We start from the raw sequence: 18,957 nt of genomic DNA on the forward strand, positions 1-18,957 counted from the left end.
AGATTCATCCAGATTTTTGCGTACAGTTGTAGATCATTCATTCTCGTGGAGCATAAGAAAATAAGCACAGGTTTCCTACTTGCTCACTAGTGGATATTTCCATCTTGCAGGTGTTAGGAATACCTTCTATTGTTTTAGTACCTGTCTTTCAGCAAAGGGAGTCATGTAACACTGAATATATGCCGAGAGTGGGATTCATGGATTCTAGAGTATGCCAGAATCTACGAAAGCTGAACAGAGGCAGTTTTCCAAAGCTGTTATACTGATCAAGACACTTTAACCTCCATGTCCTATTCTCAGATTCCTAGGAGGTTAGGTGTGCATACGAAGAGCAGAGAAGAGGGGGAAAGTGGGCGTGTGAAAATGCGCGGTCCTCTCTGGAATCAAACCAGTGAGCCTGGTAAACAGAGACGTACCGCAGCTCTTCGATGTTACACACTGGATGGTTCAAGGCATCACAAAGGAGCGTCACTTCGTCCCGGGCGAGTTTTGTGGAACTGAGGCTCAGGAATTTTATACCTGGATTATGAACAAGCACCTCAAAGAAATGCCACATGTTGCCAGAAAAGGAAACGTTATTCATTCTGCAAAGACAAAGAACATTTTGGAAGGGCTTAATCCAATGAAGACTGAGTACAGCTTGGACTCATGTCTGATTGTCTCCTGTAACCATAATTCATACTCTAATCTACAACCCAAGTCTGTGCTTCAGTGGTCCTCAAACTGGATGATTTTTGTGTCCAGAAGGGACAGTTGGGAATATCTAGACACTTTTGTTGTTTTAACTGCAGAAAGCTAGTGGCATCGAGAAATTAGAGGCCAGGATTCTCAGCATCTTATACCACACAGGACAGCCCCTCACAACAAGATCTGGAACAAAGATTGGCGGTGTTCGTTTGAGAAACTCTGTTCTAGATCGTCATACTTTGCCTACACAGTTAGCCTCAACCGAAAACTAGAGGTGAGACTAATTTGTTATTTCCATGATAAACTCAAGTCAAGGGTAATCTTCAACTTCCTCGATATTTTTTTCTTTTTAAGTTTATTTATGAGTTTATGGAGGGAGAGAAGGTGAGAGGCTCACAACAGGATCTTCACTCCATGACCACCCGCCAGTCTCAGGAAGCCTGGGTCACAGGCAGGCATGTGCCTACTGTGCTCAAGGAGGGCCCAGGACCTGAGCCCAGGACACTTCCCACATGGGCCCAGCTGTGCTACCACCGTACCAGCCCCAGCCCCAACCTACTCAAGCTTTTCAAGGTGACATCTAGGATGCCTCAGCTGGTCACACAAAGCCACAAAGGCTGACGTGTTGAGGTCACTGTTTTTCACTTTGAGTTCTCTGAGGTTCTCATTTGTAGTGAGCACAGAGCAGATATGATGCCAACGGATGATACCACGGCTTGACCTGTGATAAAGAAAGCATGCACTTTCTGTGGGAAAGACAGGTAACCCAAGATATTTGCAGCATAGGAACCTTACTCATTACCCCCTGAATGGAAGACATCTGATTTAGACCTTTCTTCAGACAGGGAGAGTAAGGTCAGCCCGTAAGCTCACCTTGTACATGCAGTTCTCAACAAGGGCAGTTGGAAAGGACGTGGCAACATTTGGAGGCATTTTCGGTTGTTACAGCCTGAGAGAGGGGTGCTTGTGGCATCGAGTGGGGGAAGGCCAGGGATGCTTCTAAATATCCCATCCTTTGCAGGAGCTGCCCCGACCTGCCCAAAATGGTGTAGCCAAGATATCAATGGTAACAAGACTGAGAACTGCCTCATAACCAGGCCGCCTAAGAGTGAGGCAGTACAAAAACGCCCGTTAAGTCAAAGTCTTGAATGATATTCCCTAGGTTTAAATTTAGCTTTCTTTTTTAAAACATTTATTACCACTATTATTTAAAAAAAATTTACTGTAGGGCACATGCATGGGAGAGAGAGAGAGAGAAAGTGAGAGAGAGAGAGAGAGAGAGAGAAAGTGAGAGAGAGAGAGAGAGAAAGTGAGAAAGCAAGTTGCCAGGTCTAGGATTTGAACCTCGGTTGGCTGTGTGGGAGTCTAATCCCTTAACCACCAAGTGAGAAATCATCCCCCAGGGGCGATGGCCACACTGCAATCCCTTCTCTTCCATTCTCCTCTTGGAATCTTGGGCATGCATGTGCCTGTGCCTGGCGTGAGTTTAAGCCACCAGGTTCAGGACTGGAACTGCGGTCGACTACATGGGAGTCCAGCGACATAGCCATTATGCCAACTGCTGGTCCTGGCCCTCACTTTCTTAATCTTGGGCAAGTTACTTAACTTCTTGACCCTTGCTTCCTCACCTAACATGAGTATCTATCTCATGATTTTTATAAATATTAAATGAATTTAACATCGTAAAATTTTTTTTAGAATACGCTTCCAAAGGTAATTTGAAGCTAGAAGGTCCAGAGAGTCTGAGTGTGGACCTATGGGAATGATAGAACTGTTCATTATAAGTACATATCTGCTAATATTTGAGAAGGTCAAAACAGTTTATATGGATTCTCATTCAATCCTCACGGTATGGTTGTTTACATTATGGCCACTTTCGTAAAAAGGCGACTTGCATCCAAGAAAGAGCCAGTGTCACGGAAGGGTCACAGAGCTCCTTGGCAGTTAGGCCAGGACTTGAGCTGAGGCCTGTTTGACAGACAAGGCGAGGTTCTAGCTTTGACCCTACTTCTGCTCTATCAGCAAAACCCCACTGAAAATAGGGGCACATTTTGAAAAGGAAATAGAAAGAAAAGTCACTGGATAAACTTACATACAACTGTGTCCATTTGTTTCCTGAAAGACATTTTGGATTGAAAACTGAAGTTTCTTCAAGCCAGAACAGTATTTTAAGCAGTAGGCTGAAACCACCAAGTCTGAGTTGTCCGCAATAGAAAAGTTAACGTCTTGGAGGAAGTGCATTGCCTGCCTTATGAAGTCTTCATTCTGCATCTCAAACAGACAGTAAAACAATGCTAAGAAATCTACCTGTCTCTTAAGATCTTCACGCTCAGCTAAGCTCTTCAGGTACTGATAATATTGCTGCTTTATCTTTTGGGACAGTTGGAAGCCAAAAAATGCATCCAGCCGTTGTTGTTCTTTTTCATTTAAAAGGCCAAATACAAAACAGCCCAAAAGAATCCAGTGTGTCTTTACGGTCTTTAGATAGTTAAAGAGTAGGGCCTCTGCACATCCAACGGCTGGGTGAGGGTGGTCACTGTGGCTCTTCAGTAAATAGAACATGGCAGCACAGAACTCCTGGACACGCATGTGGATGAAGGTGTAGGAGCTCTCGTCCTCCCTGCGCTTTAGAACCTTTACGCCCAGCAACATGGGGATGTCAGGGTCAGCTATTCCATTTCTCCTCAGATCGTCTTCACTGAACGCGGACGTATCAGTCCACATGCCCTCGGCAGCCAGGGAGCACAGGCTTATCAGCAGGCCTTGGCTCTGCTGGCGTGTACGACGCGCACCGCTGGATGTGAACAAGTTGAAGATGAAGGACGCAAACAAAGAGGTGGAACGTCGGCAGGCCAGGGCTAGGTCTCTCCCCTTCTCCATCTCCTGTTTCAGAGACGTGCACACGATCCAGCAGAGGAGGGGGATTTGGCACATTGAAAACAGGTGGTCATTTTCTCTTACAAAATGGAAGGCTTCCATGGCTTTATTCCTGTCTTGAAATAAACAGCAGAAATACAACTTCCTATCTGCCTCCGTGAATCCCATGAGTGTTTTAATTTCTGGACATTCCAACCTACCCTCAACCTCCCGCGGGTACTCGTGTGTGGCTGCGATAAGCAGTGAGGACTCGGAGAGCATTTTCTTCCTCAGCAAACTGCTCAGCAGCACCCGCACTGGCTGCTTCTCCATCCAGTCATTGTGCAGGTTTGACTCTGGTTCATCCAAGTCACATTTCAGCTCTTCGAAGCTGTCAATGATGAACAAGAGTCTCTCTGGTTGAAACATGATCTCTGCTATAGGTGCTGAGGAGTTGGGCCACTCCCTGGAAATCAATTCAGCCAAACTTGTTGCTGTCAACTGCTTCACTTCTCGGCAGGAGAGGTAGAAGACATACTGGAACGTATCTTGATAGAGGGTGTTCTCCGACCAGGCCAACATTAGCTTAATCAGGAGAGTTGTTTTCCCAACTCCTTGCACTCCTTTGAGGAGCACTGTACGTGATCGTTCCCCAGTCTCCTTATGAGCAAAAAAGAGTTCTAAATATTTGCATTCTTCCGGGGTGAGTTCCTGGTTAAAGTGATCATGAATCCCAGTGACTGATTCTCTGGACCATATATTGCTAAATTTCTTCTTTACGTGAGCTCGATACATCTTCATGTGTCCTGAGTCAGTGAGGACAAGAGAAAAAACACACACTGTCCAAGTTAAACACTCATACATATGTTATTTGACCCTGGAATTCTCAGAATGTGTCTTCTCAGGGATCTGCAAACTGTGGCCCCCATGACAAAGCTGTAGTTTCATGGGGAACTCAAGCATTCACTACGAGTAGTGAATGTAAGTAGCTCGTCTATAGCTGTCTTCCTGATACAACGGCAAAGTCAAGGAGCTGTGACAGACAATATACCCACGGAGCCCATAATGTGAAGCATATGGCTCCCCACAGGAGAGAAATCTGCCAACCTGTGTTTCATATAGATGAGTGTGTATATGTGCACACACAAGGCTATGAGAAAAACTGAAAAAGAACTGTATGATTATCAATAGCAGATCGGTTAAATAATTCATGAAACTGTGGTGTTACTATATGAATATTAAAAGTGTAAACAAGGGATTTAAATACAAACCGAGTTTTCTGTATATGTGCACTGTATCTGAATGCCTGTATAAGAAGTTTCTGACATGGGCAGTTGCCTCTAGGAAAGAAAATGGATGCAGTAGACATAATAAAGTGGAGTCTAAGATTCATTCCAGCTTTATTCTAGTGAGTTACCTCCCCACCCCACACACTTTTAAGGGAAGAGCACTAAAAAAGAAAACAAACAAAACCCAAACAACAACAATAGCCCTGCACTTCCCAGAATCCCTTGCAGTTAAGATTCAAGGGCAGGTTAAGTCCTGCAATTTACCCACACTGTCATGACACTAGAGGGTAGGAGGGAAGTGGAGTCCATCTTCTGCTTTTCTGTTTGGCTGCTATGAATGTGGAGACTCTGGACTTTTCAGTAATAAAATTCTGGTCTACAACAGCTATAGTCCTGGATTTAAAAAAATATATTTTTAATTTCAATTTCTTTTATACATTCAATCACATATGTCATTTAGCTTGAAAAGTGAATATTCCAACATGTACACATTTCTCACCAACCCAGTTGGCAAAGACTTCTTAAATAAGACTCTCAAAACACAGTCAATAACCCCAAAAATAGACAAGTGGATTACATTAGATTAAGACATTTCTGCACTGCCAAGGACACAATAATCAGTGTGAATCGACAGTCTGAGAACAGGAAATTACTTTTGTAAATTATGCATCAGATAAGGAACTGATAACCAGAATATGCAGGGAACTCAAGCAGTTGTCCCCCAAAAAAGATGATCAACCCTATTAAAAGATGAGAGATAGAGTTGTAAAAACCACTCTCTAAGTAAGATATACAAATAGCCAAAAGGCATATGAAAAAATGCTCAACATCCCTCATTATAAGGGAGATACAGTCCTGGATTTTAAAAAGTAGCTGCACCAGTGAACCGACTCACCTTTGAATCATAGCTAGAGGTGCATTTTAATTTTTTATTTATTTATATTTATTTACTTATCCATTTTGAAAGGTTTTTGTCTTAGGGTGCATGCACTAGCTGGAGGGACAGAGACAGAGAAAGTGATAGAGAAGGTGAGAAATCACCCCCCGGGGGGGATGACCACACCACAATCCCTTCTCCTCCATTCTCCTTTCAGGATCTTGGATACAGATGTACACACACCTGGTGTGAGTTCCAAGTAACTGGGTCCAGGGCTCAAACTGCAGTCAGCAACATAACTGCTATGCTGTCCACTGGCCCCTCGAGGTGTATTTTTAAAGGCATACTTCTAACCATGCCTTCCCACCTCCTCATACCAGGGGTCACAGCGACCTTGATGGGGTAAACTTGGAGTCATTTCTGGAGCACCAGCCTAGAGCCTGATCTTTTAGCATTCCGAAAGTTTTGGATACACAAAAATTCCTTTTAATTTTTTTCTTTAAATAATTAGTGTTATCTACAAGTGAATAGTGACTGACAGACCAGAAACATGGGGGTGGGGCTGTCATGGGGGAAAACTTTCACTATATCCCTACATAATTATTATTGGATTTGATTTAATGTAGATAAAAGGTAAAAATCTAGTACCCATAGACAGCTATTTGTGACTGGAGGTAATACTGAATTAACCCACTGGGAAGAACAATGTCTTCGCTCAATATTTCAGTGCCCTAAATTTACTGGCTGCTAAAAACGCCACCTGATGTAGGTGAGGATCACGCTACTTTCTTAAGCTTAATAAGCTCTTTGCCCGTATTCCAGTGGTTTTCTACTTCCCTGTCCTCTCAGTTGTTCTGGATATTTTGGTTATAAGTTTGGTTGTCCTGAACAGAACTGAATGAGTACAATCTCAACCCTTCTGTGTAAGATCTATTGTATCTTCAGTCCTTCTAATAGTTTACTTTAGCAATACTCTGTTATTACATTAACTTGACCATGTGCGAGCAGTTTTTAACATTTATTTTTGAAAATCAAATCAAGGATATTATCACGTACATCATTTTCAACAGAGAATTCTATGTTCTTGGGTCTGTTGAGTGTTTTCTCCCTTGCCCCTCCCAGCCACCCTCTACCATCTACTCCCTTCTCTTACAGACTCTGGTCTCTACATTTATCCTTCCTACTCTCATATTTTTGGGTCTTTCCATTTCTGCCATAGAGTGAAGATATTCAGTATATATTAAATGAGGATATACAGTGTTCGTCTTTTGAAGTCTGGCTTGCTTCACTTAGCAGTAGATCTTCCATATTCAACTACTTTGAGACAAATGCAGTGTCTCATTGTTTCTTTTGGCTTAATGGTACATTATTCACAATTGCTAAGGCATGGAATCAACCTAAGGGCATAAGAACTAAGGGCTAGATTGAAAAATCGTGGCACATATACATTATGGAATACTACTTAGCTGTAACGAACAACGAGATCCTGTGAGCTGGATCTCACTGATGAATTGATATAGATTTAATGCTAAGTGAAGTAAGCCAGACTATGAAAGACTACACCATGTATCCTCATTCAATATATACTGAATATCTGCACTCTGTGGCTCAGGGAAGAAATACTTTATAGACATAAGAATGTAAAATTCTCCTTGGAAAATTATGCATATAGTAGTAGCTTTAATTTTCACGTCACGTACTGTACACATACTTTGAAAAACTATATCATGCTATAGAGATGTACGCTAATTAAATGTGAATAAGAACTTTTTAAAAACAATTGTTCTAAGTCACTGAAGAGCTAGGGAAACAGATGACCTTGAATAGCCAAAATTCAGGAGATAGAGGAGCTCAACATTTTGCCAATTGTTATCCTTTTGGCATTTGCCTCTAAAGTGCCTGAGAAACTGAGCAGACATAAAGGACTAAAGCTCCCTGAACCACATCAGACTTTTGGCAGTTTCGAGGGGGCAGGAGACAAAAGATGGCATTCAATACATGGTAAGGATTGGGGCGGGGGGGGGGTAAACACATTAGTTTTTTTTTTTTTTTTGGGGGGTAGTGACTGACAGACCAGAAACATGGGGGTGGGGCTGTCATGGGGGAAAACTTTCACTATATCCCTACATAATTATTATTGGATTTGATTTAATGTAGATAAAAGGTAAAAATCTAGTACCCATAGACAGCTATTTGTGACTGGAGGTAATACTGAATTAACCCACTGGGAAGAACAATGTCTTCGCTCAATATTTCAGTGCCCTAAATTTACTGGCTGCTAAAAACGCCACCTGATGTAGGTGAGGATCACGCTACTTTCTTAAGCTTAATAAGCTCTTTGCCCGTATTCCAGTGGTTTTCTACTTCCCTGTCCTCTCAGTTGTTCTGGATATTTTGGTTATAAGTTTGGTTGTCCTGAACAGAACTGAATGAGTACAATCTCAACCCTTCTGTGTAAGATCTATTGTATCTTCAGTCCTTCTAATAGTTTACTTTAGCAATACTCTGTTATTACATTAACTTGACCATGTGCGAGCAGTTTTTAACATTTATTTTTGAAAATCAAATCAAGGATATTATCACGTACATCATTTTCAACAGAGAATTCTATGTTCTTGGGTCTGTTGAGTGTTTTCTCCCTTGCCCCTCCCAGCCACCCTCTACCATCTACTCCCTTCTCTTACAGACTCTGGTCTCTACATTTATCCTTCCTACTCTCATATTTTTGGGTCTTTCCATTTCTGCCATAGAGTGAAGATATTCAGTATATATTAAATGAGGATATACAGTGTTCGTCTTTTGAAGTCTGGCTTGCTTCACTTAGCAGTAGATCTTCCATATTCAACTACTTTGAGACAAATGCAGTGTCTCATTGTTTCTTTTGGCTTAATGGTACATTATTCACAATTGCTAAGGCATGGAATCAACCTAAGGGCATAAGAACTAAGGGCTAGATTGAAAAATCGTGGCACATATACATTATGGAATACTACTTAGCTGTAACGAACAACGAGATCCTGTGAGCTGGATCTCACTGATGAATTGATATAGATTTAATGCTAAGTGAAGTAAGCCAGACTATGAAAGACTACACCATGTATCCTCATTCAATATATACTGAATATCTGCACTCTGTGGCTCAGGGAAGAAATACTTTATAGACATAAGAATGTAAAATTCTCCTTGGAAAATTATGCATATAGTAGTAGCTTTAATTTGATTGTCACGTACTGTACACATACTTTGAAAAACTATATCATGCTATAGAGATGTACGCTAATTAAATGTGAATAAGAACTTTTTAAAAACAATTGTTCTAAGTCACTGAAGAGCTAGGGAAACAGATGACCTTGAATAGCCAAAATTCAGGAGATAGAGGAGCTCAACATTTTGCCAATTGTTATCCTTTTGGCATTTGCCTCTAAAGTGCCTGAGAAACTGAGCAGACATAAAGGACTAAAGCTCCCTGAACCACATCAGACTTTTGGCAGTTTCGAGGGGGCAGGAGACAAAAGATGGCATTCAATACATGGTAAGGATTGGGGCGGGGGGGTTGTAAACAAATTAGTTTTTTTTTTTTTTTTGGAGAGGTTTTCGCTATAGGGTGCGTGCACTCACCAGACAGACAGAGAGAGACATAGAGACAGAAAGCGAGAAATCACCCCCCGGGGGGGGGATAGTCACGCCGCAATCCATTCTCCTCTCGGGATCTTGGGCATGCACACACACGCGCCCGGCACGAGTTCTAAGCCACTGGGTCTGGGACGCGAACCGTGGTCGACTACGTGGGAGTCCAGCGACATAGCCATTACGCCAAGTGCTGGTTCCCAACACAGATTTTCAGTTGAGATGCTAGATGGTTACCATTTGGAAATAAGTGGAAACCAGAAACAGAACATTCATTGCAACAATAAAACCTAACTTTAAATTATTTTAAACCTCAGGATTAAGGAAATAGTCCCCTAATTGCCATCAGGAACAATTCCAATTTATCTAGAAGAAGTTGTCTTACAAGCCTCAACAATCTCTCCAATGTCTTATACTCAAAATATGGCACTCAAAATTACCAAGCATACCAGAAAGTAAAACCACATGATCAAAAACAAGGAGAAAAATAGTAGAAAATGAGTTATAAAGGTCAAAAAATTTCAGACAGATTTTAAAATAATTAAAGATGTTTTTAAAAATAGGGTGGACATTCAGAATAGAAATGTGTGAAAAAAAACCCAATGGATAACTGCATAAATAAAATATAACTGAATTTTTTAAAAACTCCAACAGATGGGTTTCTAATCAACAGATTAGAAACAGCTCAAAGGGAATTAGAACATAAAATTAGTTACAAATGAACACTTAAAGTGCAGTACAGAGACAAAGAGGTAAAAAAATGTGGAAAACAGACACATGGAAACAATATAAAGATCTAATATGCATAATTAGAGTCCTTGAAGAAGGAGAAGAAATAATGGGTTAGAAATAATTAAAGAAATGATGACTGAAACTGGAAACTATATATTGTTATTGAACCTGACGTGAGAACATCAGGGAGCCTTGGGGCCAGCAGACGGCATGATGGTCACGTTGCTGGACCCCCATGCAGTTGACTGTGGTTTTCATCCCGACCCAGCGGCTTGAAAAACTCATGCCAGAAGCATGTGTGTACATGCCCAAAATCCTGAAAAGAGAATGGAGGAGAAGGCATTGTGGCAGGCCATTCCCCCATGGGAGGGGATTCTTGTTTTCTGTTTCTCTGTCTCTGTCTGTCTCTCTAGCAAGCACATGTGCCCTATAGCAAATATCTCTCCCTCTCAAAAAAAAAAAAATATCAGGGAGTTTCAAAAAGGATAAACACAAAGAAAGTCACATTTAAGTACACCATAGTAAGACAGCTAAGCATCGAAGACAAAAAGAAAACCTAACAAGTTTAAAAAGCTACTTTCTGCTATTGATATCTTAAATGCAAAGTAACAGTAACACTTTATATCGGGAAAAATATGAATGAACTTCAAAAAGCTCATGGAAAATGCAATTAATGTATAGGCTTGTTTTGGTGCAAAATTTTTGAAATCCACATAATAATGTTTTCATAACATGCATTTCCCATGAAATTTCTGAAGGCTGCATATAAATATGACCTTCAAGACTATAATGATTATTGGGACCAGCAGTTAGCATAATGGCTATGTCAGTGGACTCCCACATAGTCGACCGTGGTTCGAGTCTCGGACCCGGTGGCTTAAACTCACACCAGGCGTATGTGTGTGTGAGCCCAAGATCCCAAGAGGAGCATGGAAGAGAAGGGATTGCGGTGTGGCCATCCCCCTGGGGATGATTTCTCGCTTTCTGTCTCTCTGTCTCTGTCTGTCTGGTGAGCGCACGCGCCCTATAGCAAAAATCTCTCCAAAAAAAAAAAGACTATAATGATAATGATTATTGATAATATCTTATCTGACATGAGATTTTACTTGTTAAATATTAAAATACATATACATGTGACGATGATTCGTAAGTCTTTTTTTTTTTTTTTGAGAGGTTTTTGCTATAGGGTGTGTATGCTTGGCAGAAAGACAGAGAGAGACAGTGAGACAGAAAGCAAGAAATCACCCCCTGGGGGGATGTCCTCTCCTCCATTCTCCTCTTGGGATCTTGGGCACGCGCGCACACATGTCCAGCATGAGTTTAAGCCACCAGGTCTGGGACTCGAACTGCGGTCGACTACATGGGAGTCCAGCGACACAGCCATTATGCCAACTGCTGATTTCTAAGTCTTGACCACTGGCATTCTATAGGTTTTGTATAATCACATGATTATCTTATATAGTCTCAGTTTACCGCGTAATCTACAGCAAATGTTAATTGCTGTTGCTAATGGTCCAGACCATGAGTCTCTGCCACAACTTCACCTGAGAGTTTCTTGCCTGGGTATAAGTTCTCCGTTTAGGGAAGAATTATTATTGACTCAGAAGTAGAGGAACAACATACAGGAGCTCGTGGTCGCTCTCTACTTGGTCATCTGAAAAGTCCTGACGTATTTTCTATGCAATGATTGAATTCCGTGTCAGCATCTCTGGTCGTCAGGTCTAAGTGACGCTACCTTCTACGTACAAGGATGACATTTACACAGCGCTTTCCGGTCCCATCTAAATGGGCACAGGGACCACCTATCCAAACTGTGGCCTGCTCCTTACGACAAGCAGCCCTGCATCCCAGACTCACCTGTGCGCTCTCTCTCAGCTTTCTCACAGAGATCCTTCCTGCTGATCTGGTGAAAGATCCTGAAGGTTACGTCCCATGCTTGCTGTTCCTCATAATGCTCGATCAACAGGTTCGCAAGGTCTTCGCGGGAAGCTTTTTTCACTTCAGTCCAGGGAATTTGCTTGAGTCCAAGTTCCAAAGTCTCTTTTTTGAGGTGCTCTTTGAATTTCCTGAATTCCTCCTTTCTGAGTTCCTCCAGATACCACATAAGGCCAAAATCAGAAAAGAAAGATGAAGCCATCGTGTCCAGAGGAGAGATACCAATTTTCAGAGAGACGAATACCAAGAATTAGAGATAAATGGAACCTGTGGAAAATTCAGGCAATACCAAATGATTCAGAATGTGTGGGTCAAGGTCACCAATTTTTATACAGTATTTTGCTCGTCTTGTGGAAGACCAGGAGGGCAGAAAGTTCTTTAGACAAGACTCATCTCACCTCATGGATATAGTCATGAAGAGAGTGATACCTAAAATATAATTCAACATTTTAAAAAAATACCCAAAAGAACCCCAACTCTGCTGATGATGCCCAACAGAGATACTGGGTCATTGGAAAAGTCATGACATCCTTTTTTTTTTTTTTTTTTTTTAGAGGTTTTTGCCTTAGGGCATTTGAACTTGCCAGAGAGAGAGAGACAGTCAGACACAGCGAGGGGGAAAGCAAGGAATCGCTCACCCGCCCCCAGGGAGATGGCCATGCCGCAATCCCTTCTCCATTTTCCTCCTGGAATCTTGGGCATGGACGCACACACGCCCAGCATGAGTTTCAAGCCACTGGGTCCAAGACTTCAACTTAGGTTGGTCATGTGGGAGTCCAGAGATGTAACTGCTACAGCATCGGCTGGCCCCAGTCCTAATGCATTTTTTTAAAAAGAATTATTTAACTTTCTCTCTCTCTCTCTCCCCTCCTTCCTCCCCTTCCTCCCTCCCTCCTCCTCCTCCTCCTCATTCTTTTTAATTTGACCAGAGAGGGACAGAGAGAGAGAAGGAAAAAGAGAAAGCAAGCTGCCAAGTCCAGGACTCCAACCGTGGGTGGCCATGTGGGAGTCCAGCGCCCTTAACCATCGTGTCACCTGCGGGCCCCAGTCACGATGTATTTTTACATAGAAAAGCACGCTATGACTTTCCAATGGCGTAATACATGATATATACAAAACGTCCAGTGTCAGTACCCTGAAAAGCTAAACAGATAAATTCCCGGTGTAAGTCAGATTAAAAGATAAACCAGATCATCTAAGACTGTCCAAATAAAGGCTTATATTGTGATTCAACACAACTACAGAAGAAATTAAGATTGAAATACAAAAATTCATTGAGGGGCCAGCAGGTGGCAAGGTGATTAAGGCACTAGACTCCCATACGGCTGACCACATTTCAAGTCTTGGACGTGGAGGATTGTTTTCTCACTTTGCTTCTCACTCTGTCTCTCTCTCTCTCTGTCTCTCTGTGAGGGCACAGGCCTTATAGCAAATTAAATAATAATAAATAAAATAAAATAAATAATTCTTAAAAATGTTTTTAATAAAAAATATTCATTGAAATGAATGATAACAAACACATGTCTCCTTAAGCTATGGGACACAGGAAAGCAGTCAGAAGAGGGACGTTTATAACACTTAGTGCTCACAAGAAAAAACAGAGCAAGTTGGCAAATAAACAATCTAAGGACACATTTCAAGTAACTGTATAAATAACCAAAAAAAAAAAAAAGAAAAGAAAGGTGCCAGAAGAGACTAAATAATAAAGATCAGAGCAGAGGAGAGAAGTAGAGAGTCTGATGACCGGAGTATGCAGAAAATAAGTGAGACCAAAAACTGTTTGAGAGGATAAAGAATATCGACATATCGTTACCTAACCAAGAACAGGGGAAGGAACCAGAAAAATAAAATTAGCAATGAAACAGGCAATATTACAACAGATAGATCAGAAATACAAAAATCATGAGAGAATACTATGAGTGACTGTAAGCCAATGAACAAAAAACCCTAGTTGAGATGGATAAATTTCTGGACCCATGTAACTTACCAAGATTGAACCAGGAATAAAGAGCTTGAATAGACCAATAACAATCAATGAGATGTAATCAGTAGTAGACTCCCAATAAAGAAAAGCCTATATCCCAATGGCTTCATTTCAAACTCTACAAACTTTTCAAGAAGAGCTAGCCCTAATTCTCCTCAAACTAAGTTCTGAAGTACTCAAAAGTAAGGAAGCCTTCCAAATTAATTCTATGAAGTCTCCATCAACCCTGGTTCCCAAAATAGACAAGGACAGAACAACAGAAAGAAAACTATAGACTAATATCCCTGATGAGTACAGGTGCGAAAATTCTCAATAAGATACATATTTACACTGGAAAAAACATGGTTTTTTTCCATGTTGTACACTGTAAAGATGTACAGTGATTAAATGTAAATTGAAAAATAAATTTAAAAAGAGTTTTATGCTGGGGGAACCAGCAGTTAGCGTAATGGCTATGTCGCTGGACTCCCACATAGTCGACCACGGTTCGAATCCCGGACCTGGTGGCTTAAAACTCACGCCGGGCACATGTGCGTGTGTGCCCAAGATCCCGAGAGGAGAATGGAGGAGAAGGGATTGTGGTGTGACCATCCCCCCTGGGGGGTGATTTCTCGCTTTCTGTCTCTATGTCTCTCTCTGTCTGTCTGGCGAGCGCAAGCGCCCTATAGCGAAAACCTCGCAAGAAAATAAAAAAGAGTTTTATGCTGGGACCAGCAGTTAGCGTAATGGCTATGTCGCTGGACTCCCACATAGTCGACCACGGTTCGAATCCCGGACCTGGTGGCTTAAAACTCACGCCGGGCACATGTGCGTGTGTGCCCAAGATCCCGAGAGGAGAATGGAGGAGAAGGGATTGCAGCGTGATCATCCCCCCTGGGGGGTGATTTCTCGCTTTCTGTCTCTCTGTCTCTGTCTGTCTGTCTGGCAAGCGCACAGGCCCTATAGCAAAAACCTTTCTCCAAAAAAAAAAAATAGTTTTATGCCAAAAAAACTAGCAAATCATATCAACAACACACATAAAATATTATACACAATGACAGAGAAGGCTCTATTGCAGGGATACAAGGGTGGTTCAACACAACAGAAAACAATAAATGTAATATGTCACATTAATGGAAGATAAAAACTATATTATCCTATCAATTGATGCAGAAAAAGCATTTGATAAAATACAGCATCCATTCATGATTAAGACACTCAGTAACACTGGCATAGAAGAGACATTTCTCAACAAAATAAAAGCCAAATATAACAAACCGATAGCTAACGTCATACTGAATGGAACGAAGCAGGGCGCCCTCTTCCCATTCCTCTTCAACATAGTACTGGGAGTCTGAGCCAATGCAGCCAGACAAGAGAGTGAAATGAAAGCTATTTGAACAGGAAAATAATAAGTGAAATGATCTCTATTTGTAGATGACATGATCATGTACATAGAAAATCCAAAAGATTCCATTAAAAAACTCCTAGAAGTGATAATCAGTACAGTAATGTGGCAGAATACAAAATTAACATACAAAAATGGATACATCAACAATGAGCTGAGAGAGTTAGACTTGAAAAAAGCAATCCCATTTACAATAGCCACAAAAAATAAGATACCTAAGAATAAACCAAATAAGTGAGAGACCTCTACAAGGAAGACTATAAAAAAACTAAGGAAAAAAATTGAAAATGATACACAAAAGTAGAAAGACATTCCATGTTTCTAGGTTGGAAGAATTAATATAATCAAAATGTCAATTTAATTTTTAATTCAATGCAATTCCAATCAAATTACCAGAGATACTGTTTGCAGAAATAGGAAAAGAAATCATAAAAGTAGTCTGGAATCATAAAAGACCCCATATCACCAAAGCAATACTTTGCAAAAATAGAATAAAATAGAGGGCATCTCACTTCCTGACCTCAAAATACACTACAAAGCCGTGATAATCAAAATAGCGTTACTGGTGCAAAAACAGGCACGTAGAGTAATGGAACAAAATAAAGAAGCCAGGAATAACCCCTCAAACATACAATCAACTGATTTTTGACAAAGGGCACAAGATAATCCAGTGAGGAAAAGAAAATCTCTTCAGCAAATAATGCTGGAAAAACTGGATAGCTACCAACAGAAAAGTGAAATTTCACTCCTACCTCTCACCATAAAAATAATCAACTCGCAATGAACTTGATCTAAATGTGAAATCTCAAATTATAAAGTTACTCATAGGAAACACAGGGGAAACTCTTGGAGACACCGGAGTAGGCAAAGACTTTTTAAATAAGATCTCCAAAGCACAGCCAATAATCCCAGAAATAGACAAGTGGGAATACATCCTTCTGCACAGCAAAAGGAACAATAATTAGAGTGAATCAACAACCCTCAGAATGGGAGAATTTATTTGCAAACCATGGCTCAGATATGAGACTGAAAACCAGAATATACAGAAAACTCAAGCAGCTTAATCCCTCAAAAAAGATAAACCAAATTAAAATATGGGCAAATGACCTGTACAGACAACTTTCTAAGGAAGACATACGACTAGCCAAAAGCATATGAAAGAATGCTCAACATCACTTATAACAGAGATGCAAATCAAAACAGTAATAAGATACCACTTAATCCCAATCAGAATGGCTAGGATTAAAAAAATACAGAATGGCAAGTGCTGGCAAGGATCATGAAAAGGGAACACTCCTACACTGTTGGTGGGAATGCAGATGAGTCCGGCCACTGTGGAGAACAACATGGAAAGCCCAGAAAACTACAGATAGAACTACCATCTGACCTAGTAATTCCACTCCTGGGTATTTACCCCAAAGATAGAAAAACACTTGCACATCCATGTTTATTGCGGCATTATTCACAATCGCTAAGACATTGCAATCAACTCAAATGTCCAAGAACAGATGAACGGATTGAGAAAGTGTGGCACAAATACTCTATGGAATACTACTCAGCCATAAAAAAATTAGACTGCAGCATTTGACAGAAAGTGGATGAACATGGGGACCAGCTAATGGTGTAACGGTTACATTGCTGGACTCCCATGTAGTAGACCACAGTTTGGGTCTCAAATCCAGTGGCTTGAAACTCATGCCAGGCAAGCATGCATGTTTGCCCAAGATCCTGAGAGGAGAATGGAAGAAGGGATTGTGGCGTAGTCATCACCCCGGGGCGGCGGGGGCGGGGGGGTGGGGTGGGGAGTGATTTCTCACTTTCTGTCTCTCTGGCAACTGCACAAACTCTTTAGCAAAAATCTCTCTTAAAAAAAAGAAAAACAAACAGACAAAAAAGAAAGTGGGCAAATATGGAAGATTTAGTATTAAATGAAAGAAGCCAGATTACAAAGAGAGCCATTGTATGTCCCCACTCAGTATATACCTAATGTCTGGCCCCCACTCTCTGGCCTAAACTAAAGGATGGGAAAGCACAAAGGCAGGGAGGACAACCTCGATATCAGAGGGTGTAGGGGGGAGGGGTCAGGGGAACAAAAATACATTTCACAGACACACAAATGAAAAGTGATCTGTTGATGACAGCATATGTAGTAATATCCTTGACTAAGGTGCATGCATTCATGTTGGGAAAAACCATCTTGTACACTGTTAAGATATACAGTGATTAAATGTAAATTTGAAAAAAGACAAAAACATTGACCCAGCAGTTCCACTCCTGGGTATCCACTTGAAGGACAGGAAAAGCCTCAGTCAGAAAAGCACTTGCACATCCATGCTTATTGCTACACGATTCACAATTGTTAAGACATGGAATCCACCCAAATGTCCAAGAACAGATGAATGGACTGAAAAAATGTGAGCCATAAATACTATGCAGCACTACTCAACCATTAAAACAAAAGGATCTCTTTGGAAGATCTAATGCTGAGCAAGCCAGACTACGAGAGACAGGTATTGCATATCCCTACTTAGTGTATTCCAATGTCTGCACTAATGTCAGAGACTGAAAGATTATACGGTATAATGGCAGGGAGGGCAACTGCAGATCCTAGAGACAGTACAGTAGGGAGTAGGTGACGGGGGAGGGGATGGGAGGAAGAACAAACGCTTAACAGATATAAAAATGAAAAGTTAACTATTGTTGATAATGTACATGTAATATCTATAACTTGACTAATATACACTGTTTTCGCACGGGGATAAACCACTTTGTACATTCTAAAGATGTACAGTGACTAAATGTAAATAAAGTAAGAAAATAGTGGTGGGACTAGCAGCTAGCGTAATGGCTATGTCGCTGGACTCCCATGTAGTCAACTGCGGTTCGAGTCCCAGACCTGGTGCCTTAAACTCATGCCGGCACATGTGCGTGCACGCCCAAGATCCCTAGAGGAGAATGGAAGAGAAGGGAATGCGGCGTGGCCACCTCCCTGGGGGGTGATTTCTCACTTTCTGTCTCTTTGTCTCTCTCTGTCTGTCTGGCGAGCACATACTCCCTATAGCAAAAACCTCTCCAAAAATAAAATAAAATAGTGGCAGATTGAAAGAGTTCCTTATAACTAAAGCTGCAATAATTTGAGCGGCAAAATCATTTCAGTGTTTAGTTATAACCAAGAGCATCAAAGTCCATAAGTCCATAGTGATGTAATTAATAAATAGATGAATGGGGGAGAATAGACGAGTATCCCACACAGAAGAATTCTAAGTAACTTAAATAGATCCTTCTCCCTTTGGAGAGAGAGCCTAATTTCCACTCCTGAAGTGTGGGCTGCATACGACGACTTCTTAAAGCACCCAGCATGGAGAGAAGGGGTGGAGGAGTGGAGAGGCCCACACTGTAGAAACTGACACCTGAGCCACACGGTCGAGGGAAACATCAGTGGTACTTCGTGCGGCCAGCACAAAGATGGTCTTCAGAAAGATGGAAGCACGCCCACACCACGAGGGGGACACAGGCACGAGGGGACAAGCCCAGAGTTTCCTCCTAATCCAGGTCAAAACTTTCTGCCCTATTTCTCCTCCAT

General features: G+C 41.3%; 1 protein-coding gene across 1 annotated transcript in view; it reads right to left on the reverse strand.

Moving 5' to 3' along the window:
- NLRP4 (NLR family pyrin domain containing 4) overlaps positions 1-12,205 on the reverse strand; it is a 29,592-nt gene extending 17,387 nt beyond the window's left edge. Inside the window, exons 1-4 of the mRNA XM_006166823.1 lie at positions 11,926-12,205; positions 2,780-4,349; positions 1,247-1,408; positions 417-584 (exon numbers count right to left, since the gene is read on the reverse strand). Coding sequence (XP_006166885.1) covers positions 417-584; positions 1,247-1,408; positions 2,780-4,349; positions 11,926-12,205 — 2,180 coding nt within the window. The remainder of the gene's footprint in view (positions 1-416; positions 585-1,246; positions 1,409-2,779; positions 4,350-11,925) is intronic.
- Between the last annotated feature and the right edge of the window lie 6,752 nt (positions 12,206-18,957).

Source organism: Tupaia chinensis, unplaced genomic scaffold, assembly GCF_000334495.1.
Source record: "Tupaia chinensis unplaced genomic scaffold, TupChi_1.0 Scaffold144336_2, whole genome shotgun sequence".
Classification (NCBI taxonomy): Eukaryota; Metazoa; Chordata; class Mammalia; order Scandentia; family Tupaiidae; genus Tupaia; species Tupaia belangeri.